Source organism: Megalobrama amblycephala, linkage group LG11, assembly GCF_018812025.1.
Source record: "Megalobrama amblycephala isolate DHTTF-2021 linkage group LG11, ASM1881202v1, whole genome shotgun sequence".
Taxonomy (NCBI): domain Eukaryota; kingdom Metazoa; phylum Chordata; class Actinopteri; order Cypriniformes; family Xenocyprididae; genus Megalobrama; species Megalobrama amblycephala.
Genome location: NC_063054.1, coordinates 3,266,242 through 3,275,529, shown reverse-complemented (window position 1 = coordinate 3,275,529; position 9,288 = coordinate 3,266,242). Strand labels below are relative to the sequence as shown.

The 9,288-nt window shown below is 37.8% G+C and overlaps 1 protein-coding gene across 1 annotated transcript; it reads right to left on the bottom strand.

The window, feature by feature from the left end:
• Positions 1–4,450: 4,450 nt before the first annotated feature.
• On the bottom strand, positions 4,451–7,969 carry LOC125278931 (E3 SUMO-protein ligase KIAA1586-like). The gene is made up of 3 exons (XM_048208343.1): positions 7,484–7,969; positions 6,960–7,064; positions 4,451–6,643 (listed from the first exon to the last, which is right to left on the bottom strand). The coding sequence occupies exons 1-3, from the start codon at positions 7,662–7,664 to the stop codon at positions 4,758–4,760; spliced, it is 2,172 nt and encodes a 723-aa protein (XP_048064300.1). The 5' UTR covers positions 7,665–7,969; the 3' UTR covers positions 4,451–4,757.
• Positions 7,970–9,288: the final 1,319 nt, after the last annotated feature.

Below are 9,288 nucleotides of genomic sequence, written 5' to 3'. Positions count from 1 at the left end.
TTGTTTTTTGTTTTTCTGATGCAGCATTTGGACACTGGATGTAGGTCAGTCTTTGGAAATGGCCTTTGAGTTGTTCTATTGTACATAACATTACAATTATGTCATAAATATATTGAGATTTTGTTCTGCAATCTCATTTAGACATCATTTTTCGACAGCATTAACAATGAAAAACACAATAGCAAACTTTAAATAGCCTTGAAGAAGAAAGAGAACCGAATGAGATTAAACTTTTTTTGTTTATGTAAGTTTAGCTGTTTGTCTGAATCTATAGTTAATTTACTTGTATTTTAGTTTGGGTTATAGAGATACAATGCAATCTCTAGTTGCAATAATTGATGTTTCTTTTTGATAAATTGCAACTCATTCTATTCGGCTACTCTAGGCTCTTTGTCAGCAAAGGCATTTTCTTTGGCTTAAACTGAACCTCTTCTCTGACAGTGGGATTTATTCATAAGTATTTACCCATTTGTATGTTGCATTAAGTGATAGACAGTTTGTTATTGTAGAAAGGCCAGCTGTATAATAGAGCATGTCAGAACATATAATTGTCTTTATTTTCAGAGCTGTGTGTTGAGTCTGTTACGAAGCACTAACTTCACCCACCATGCATTCCCACAAGACACGTGGTTTCTCTCTTGCTCTATGAATATCTTCGGACAAGCTGCTTCCAAATAGGCCAGTCCTGCCTTGAATAAGTTATTTCACAATGATGCTGACCTATAGTCCACAAGAAAAAAATAGCATCTTAATATAAAAAATAACCCTTTTTTCCTCAAGTTTGCATATGCTTTAGTGTACAGTCTTAATGTTGTTACCTGAATAAGCCACAACTGTTTTATGTTTTGTGATTGACAGTTGTTCATTAGTCTATTGTTTGTCCTGAGCAGTTTTTTGGGGGGAAAATCCACATTTTTTTCCAGTATGTTTCTGCAATATTTGAACCCTTTCAAGAGCTGTATGTAGATTCTGAACAGGCGATCGGTGTAAACTGTTAATATTTTGTGATCTGGGAGACATGTAAATATCTTATGTAGTGTCTGAAAGGCAATTTTTTTTTTACTAAGATTCTAAGATTTTTTTTTTAACTAAATAAAACTGGCAAAAACATTTGTCCTATAGTTTGCCCCTGTTCTGTGTCATTAGTATTGCCCATAGCCACTGCTGTTTCCTGGAAACCTCGTGGTTTCTCCAGAAATGCTCTCACTGCTGCCTCTATGGGTTCCCCAAGTGATGGGCATTCAAATGTGGGAAACATGTGCCTAATGTAGAATAATGGGGGATTGTGATTAAGAAATTAATTTGACTTCCAACACAGAATTAGCTAATGACAGCTGAAAACTGTTATTTTGGTAAATATAATAATCACAATAATAATAATAAAAAAACATCCAGACTAGGTATACATTTGATTTTGATTTCGTTATACAACAAAACTGTCATTCATCCTGGATTTGGCAGGTTTTACTTCAGGGCAGCTTTGGACTTCATTTAGAAATGTAAATAAAGGAGATGAGAAACAATGGCCAGTTGTTAATGAATGCAATCTACTTGATCAGTTGGACAGTGACATCTAGTGGATTTAAAGTGTTTGTGTAAACGCATGAGATCACAAGTTCACCTCAAAACCTGCAATTATTCAAATTAACAGAGGCAACAAACAGTTAAAGGTGAAGTTGAGTGTTCTGTGCAGTTAGAAAAGCAATTATTGCCACAGTATTTCTGTTGACAGTAGTTATACTGACTCATCCACTGCAGAACATGACAATAGCCATGATTATGACTCAAAACTGTGATTTCTGACCCAGTCTAACTATAAACATAAAGTATTCTTGTTTAGTGGGTCAGGACAGCTACTGTTTCACATAACAGTTATTCCTCCTTTACGCAGGGCTCTTAAAAAGGTGAGCTGAATAAATTCCAAACATACAATTTTATTCTGATTTACTAGTAGGCAATATGCAAAATGTTTTTGTGATTCATGGTTATGATTTATGCTGCCTCAGGTGCTATGGGGAATTTCATATTTCCCACTCCAGAAGTCGTGATTAAGAGCTTGTTCAAGTGCTTTGTTGTCAGAATGAGCAGGAATCATGGAGGACTCCCGGTTTATTCTTGCCTTTTTATTGGGAAAATCTTATTAAAACCAAAACTATATCAAAGAGTATAGAACCCAAGAGGCGACACGCTGACAATTTTTGGGTAACAGCCACTAGATGGCGCTCCGGTAACGCGGCCGCCATTATGGGGTGAAAATACTAATCCATCTGAGGTAACGTTGTTAGCCTACTTTATTATTTCCGTTTTATGCAACTTTACACATTTATTAATAGTAAATGAATAATTAATATATTTAAGATCATCATGTTTGCAGCGAACAATATATTTCAGACCTAGTGGAGTAGCCTAATATCAGTGGTGTAGTCTACTTTTTTGTAGTGAGTATACTGTGATTTTCTCCACCCAGCCGCATACTCACTCATACTCACCCATCCCAGAGCAAATCCCCATAAGCACCACCACATTCACTAATGCATAATGCATCTACATGTAACAGAACATTCTGAAGAACTTATGTTATCAACATGGCAATTTATTATAAGCATCATTAACATTTAACATGAGAAAAATCTTTTTTTTTTAATTATTATTATTATGCAAACAAAGTATTTACAGGTGAAAAATCAAATACAAAATAACAGAGACCAACAAAACATACATAACAGCCAATATCATTTGTATGTGTGTGTTAGTGGATGCATGTAAATAAAGGAACATGTAGAGAAGTCAGAAATAACAATAGTATATATATATATATATAAAGATCTGAGACAAATAATAATAATTATTATTATAGTAGTAGTACTATAGTAGTAGTAGTAGTACTAATAGCAGTAATAACAACAACAATAATAGTAATAATAATAGTAGTAGTAATAATAGTAGTAGTAGTAGTAATAACAATAATAATAGTAGTAGTAATAGTAGTAGTAATAACAACAACAATAATAGTAATAATAATAGTAATAATAATAGTAGTAGTAATAGTAGTAGTAGTAGTAACAATGATAATAGTAGTAGTAATAACAACAATAATAATAGTAATAGTAGTAGTAATAACAACAACAATAATAGTAATAATAATAGTAGTAGTAATAACAACAACAATAATAGTAATAATAATAGAAATAGTAGTAATAACAACAACAATAATAGTAATAATAATAGTAGTAGTAATAGTAGTAATAACAACAACTATAATAGTAATAATAGTAGTAATAGTAGTAGTAGTAATAGTAAATAGTAATATTAATACAGCTATTGATTATAAGGTATTATAAGGCTGCCTCTAAACCCTCCACTGCCACAGCATAAGTTAGACCCCCACCAACGTCATGCTGCAATGGGCCATCAAGGAGGGGTGCTGCGGGGCACAGGGCCTAGGGCCCAAAGACCCACCCCCCGCCGCCACACACACAACATGCAAGAGCTTCATTTAGCCTTAGATGTTATATGAATATGGTCCCCGTAGCACAGATTTCACCCAAAAATGAAATTCAGTCATTTACTCACCCAAAAGTCATTCCAAACCTGTATGAGTTTCTAACATAAATGAAGATATTTTGAAGAATGTTTGAAAACAAGCAGATATGGGGCAACATTCTCTTCCAAAGGGGAAAAAATAGTGCTATGGAAGTAAATGGGCCCAGATCTGTTTGGATACAAACATTCTTCAAAATATCTTCTTTTGTGTTCAGCAGAACTAAGAAACTCATACAGGTTTAGAACAGCTCAAAGGTGAATAAATGATGACTGAATTTTCATTTTTGGGTGAACTATCCCTTTAAATGTGCATTGAAAATTGCCAGCTGATAAAATCTGTGCCACAGGGACCATATTCATATAACATAAGGCTAAATGACAAATATCCTTTTAAGAGTACAAGTTGCAACTATTAACAACAATAATAGAAAAAATTGGCTTATCAGTAGCACTATTAACAATGAACAGTTGTGCATTTTTTCACCAACAGTCATTCATTACAGAATATTATTGACTGAATTATGAGGACACAAAAAGTTGTCTGGTCCTTATCTTTTCAAGCACACTTATCTTTCAAAACCGTTTTTAGGCAATGCACTGTACCAGCATAAATGCAAAAGTATCCAGGAACTTCTACAAGGCAAATAAGCTTCAAATTAGAAAAAAAATAAACAATTAATACAAACTTCAACTAAATAAATTAAGGCTGAAAAGGGCAAAGGAATAGTTCACCTAAATTGTTCATAATTTACTCAACCTCAAGTTGTTCCAAACCTATATGAATTTCTTAGTTCTGCTGAACACAAAGTAAGATATTTTAAAGAATGTTTGTAACCAAGCAGATATGGGGCACCATTCACTTCCATAGCAGGAAAAAAAAAAATATTATGAAAGTGAATGGTGCCCCATATCTGATTGGTTACAAACATTCTTTAAAATATCTTACTTTGTGTTCAGCAGAACTAAGAAATTTCTACAGGTTTGAAACAACTTGAGGACAAGTAAATGACAGATGACTGAACTGGGTCAACTATCCCTTTAACATTGTCAAAGTACCCATACTGGGTTCCTGGAGTCCACAGGTCCTGGAAAAAAAGACTGGAACACATACAGAAAGCCAAGCTCCTGTTCCATTTAGATTGCTAGCAGTGTCCTTGGAGTGGGGTAAGAAGGGGAGGAGTGGGGTCACTAAGTCACTATGGGGGGTAGGCAGTCTATAATGCTTTCCAAATATGCTTATACTCTGGCAGCTGATGTGTGCACTGCCTCCTTGCCTGTGTGGCAGAGCGATGGCTTTTTAGCCATATTGTGACATACTTTCTTGGTTCAAAAAGTCTTACTGGGGGCCCATTGATGCTGATCATCATTAAATTACTTATGGTGGACAACAACAGTGTAGATCTTTTGTCAGTGCATATATTGTTCATGACACTGAAGCCCCTTTCACACTCAGCAGTGCTGCAAGGGATGGTCTGCATGCATCGTATGAGCGGTTTTAAGCTTTCAGGCTCACTTTCTGGGTGCTCAAGGAAATCTCTCATACCATTAACTGCTTGCTCTTCACAAAGATTGAACCGCCTGCACAATCGTTTCACTTGTGCCTCACCATGCCGTATGCCAGGTGTTGATGGCCAGTTGCCTGTATCCAGAATACTGAGGTCATGAAGCATTTCACCTTCAAATGAGAGGCGCTTCTCCATGTTGTTAATCAGACTTTGCAGGAACTGCTTTGTGTTGATTGGTATGAGCTTTGCATTTGACTCCAGATGAACTGATCCTAAATGTCCCAAAGCTTGTGCTGTCAGTGCCTCCTCTAATTTCTCTCCTGGGGTGTCTTTGAATGATGCCAGCACTCTGAGGGTGCGCTTCAGAAGCTGCTCTGCTCTCAAGAGTGTGACTGAATGGGCCTGGAGTTGCTGAGACAGATTTGAAAGTTCAGACAGTGCATCGTACATTAGTCCTAGGTCACACAGGAATTCCTTGCTTTGCATACGACGTGCCAAGCCTCTGTACGTTTGTCTCTCTTTGCTGCTTCTTGTTTGGTCTCCTGCAGCATTTTCAAAGTGTCTGTTGAGTGCTTCATACGACCTCCACACAGCCTTTACAGAACGGAAGCTGCTGGCCACCCATCGTGTATTTAAAACCCTGCCAATTTTCAGGACTTGTGAGCCCACTTCTTGCGCTGCTTCCAGAAGCTCCCGTGAATTTTTATTTGACTGACTGTAGAGATTGTGGATCTTCTCCATGAACGCTCTGAAGTGGTTGACTGCCTGAACCTCATCCACAGCATCAGATACAGCCAGTTCCAAACGATGGTTCATGCAGTGCCATGTGAAGAGGTTAGGGTATCTTGCCATCAGCCTGGTTGCAACACCAGTGTTCTTGCCCAACATGACACTGGCTCCATCAGAAACAAATGAAACCCAGTTCTTTTGAAGCCAATCTTCACTGAAGCCTGCAGTGTATAAACAGTCAAGGAGAGCTTCTTCTATATCCTCTGCCTTTTGGCTTTCCAGCTCAACCAGCTCCAGAAACACAAATTCAGGAGTAGCTCCATCTACTGAGGCTTTCAAGTTGACAATCATGGCAGATTTGTGGCTGAGAGATGTTGCCTCATCAATGAGAACAGACAACTTGCTTGAAGACGACACAATACTGTGAACTATTTTTTTCTGCATCTCTTTTGCTATGTGTTCCACAATTTTTGTGGAACTGTACCTTGAGTGCAGACTAGTGCCCATGTTGACACCATTTTTTTCCTGAAGATCAACGAGATTGTCATGGTCAGTGAAAGGTCGGTTCATCTTCGCAAGATAGTATGCTGTTCTGAATACAGCATCTGTCTCAGCCAACACAGTCTCGGAGATGGTTCTCACCATATTTCCAAGTACATTCTGCCCACCCTTTTCAGTGAGCTCCTGGGCTATTTCGTGTGCCCTGGATGTCTCATGTCGGTGTATTTTGTTCCTCAAAGAGGTCAGAGCTGTTGATCGGTTTGTGTTTGAGGCCTGGATCTTAAAGTACACCCACTCCTCGGACATTGACACTCTTTTTTCTGTGAGGATTCCTGTTGATTTTGTTGCGCTGCAAACAGCACAACCTGGAAGTAAATAAAACAATGACTAATTAGCATCATCTTACAAGTTTTGTATCTATATCAGCAATAACATCTGCTAAACAGGGACAAAATTTACTCAAAAGTATTTAATAAACCAGTCTTCATACCATGGCTAACAAATGCATGAAAAGCAGGAGAAAATGTTCCACTTTTTCAATAACTAACTATAGTAATTTAATGGTGTAATGTTTTAAATTAATGCACATGTAAGATGACCATGAATTTACTCTCATTTGCATAATCAATGACATTATGAATGTCAGTTGTCTATCAGCTTTGCATGTGTGCTGATATCTACCTAACTTTCTGTCCCTCCATTCTAACCAAGGATGCCTGTTTTTAAATTCCCTAGCCTGACTTTCAGTCCACAATGCTGGCCAGGAGTTCTCATCCCTCTCATCATCTGAAACAAGGAGATATAAACATTTTGTTTATTCCATGTACTACTGCGCACACACACACAGAGAGACACACACACACACACACACACACGCGCGCGCACGCAGACATACACACGCGCGCGCACGCACGCACACACACACACACACACACGCGGTTTACAGGGACTCTCCATAGAAAAAACATGTTTACGTTGTAATACCCATGTTATTATTGTGTCCTCATAACCCATATATACAAGAACACACACACCGCGCGCGCGCGCGCGCACACACACACACACACACACTATCCAAGGTATGCCTCCTTCTCCCGCATTAATTATCAACCACACTAATGTAATTAAGTTCTAGATACAATTCAATATACCAACAATCCCCTGCTGTTACAGTTATGTAAATGTTAACAGAGACTTTTACTTACCAGGTAACGTTGCGATAACATCGGGCTCTTCTGCACCGCGAAGGACAGAAACGGTCTCTTTTTCTGTCGTTTCTTTCAAATTAACGTCTTCTGCGGCGTCACCCGAAGAAGCGGCAGTAGCTTCAGAGGCAGGCTTACGAAAACACTGAAAGAGTGTCATTTGATTTTGTTTTCGTTTCATGTTTTTCGTTTCGTTTTATAGTATAGGTATTCCATTCATAATTTTCTAACTTGCGCGCCGAAAATGACCGCCAATCAATGAAGGTGACGTCAGACCCAGGTGACGTGCCACGGCAGCGGCGCCCCAATGGCAACATAGACGGGGTGAATTTATGAATGAATGGAATTTATGAATGAATGTGTGAAAGTTCTGTCACAAAACGATGTCGTTACGTATCCTCGCGCTTTTTTAAGTGGGTATACGGAAATCCTTGAACATTCCTAGTGGGTATACGGCGTATACCTGCGTATCACGTAGACTACACCACTGCCTAATATCTAGGTCTGAAATATATATAGCCTATTGTACGCTTTAATGGATCACACTACAAAACATAATAATCTTATAATACATGATGCATTGCTGTGTCTGTTAACATAATTCACACTTTTGGACACTTTTGCTTTAACAGACATTATACAACACTGCAAAATCAAGCTGTTATATTCATATATTTATTGTCCAACATTCCCAATTTTTCTGATGCATGTCCTTAATTTAATTAATTCAGTGTTTATAATGCTAATACTAGATCCTTTAAAGAATTTTAACCCAAACTTACTGGGTTTCTAGAGAGCAAAGGTTTTGTGAAAAAAGTGGAAGACTTAAACACAAAGTGTGTAAAATAAACTGTTAAAAGGATTTGATGATCACTATATTGCCATAGAAACTAGTGGACTTCGACTCGCTTTCACCCCAAAATGGCGGAAACGCAGGGCCGCTGCTGGGCGCCGGTGTTGAAATGGAACGTTCTATTGAGTGTCGCTTCTTGTTAGTGTATAGACCTTATGTAGCCCCACCCCTTTTCAGCACTGCGCTCGTTGTTTTTTGACTTCCGGTTTGTATTTCCACAGCGATCTTACGTATTTATGAATGAACTGCTCATTTTAAAATCTTCCAGGTCTACTGACATTTATTAAGACATCTGCTTTAAACATAACAATGCTTATGATAAGTTTCATTAACTCTACAGCAGGTAAATCCACTTCACCAGCTAATTATTCTTCAACAGCAATGCCATAGAAATATATCCATGGGTTTCATGTGACGTCACTGTATTCTATCGCCGCCATATTTGTGACCGGTCACAGCTGCGCGCTCTGTTTAAGTCTATGGTGACAGCAGCTACAACTAGCAGAGGAAGGCCAACGAAACACTCTCAGAAGGTTCACAACAAATTTACAATATGTCTGGGATATGTGGTGCTGTTAGCCGTTTCAACAGTCGTCAGAACTACACATTTATTTGATCCCAAAGGAGTTAGATCGGCAGAATTATTGGCTTCATTCAGAAAGGACCACACCACTGGCAGCCAAACAGCAATGCACAACATTAATAACTGCTGGGACTGTAATTTACATAAGATTATAATTGTATACAATATTGTATTAAAATATTGTGAATTCTAGTTGCTGTGTTTCGGCTTGTTATTACAGGATGAACAAATTCATGACACGAGCTGACTACATTACTTAGTTCAAGTACATGCGTGCATGATTTTGTGCAAATATAAGTTGTAATTTTATGTCTATCTTGTATAAATATATATGAATTACCCTATATAGGATGTGTTCCTTTGAGTTAA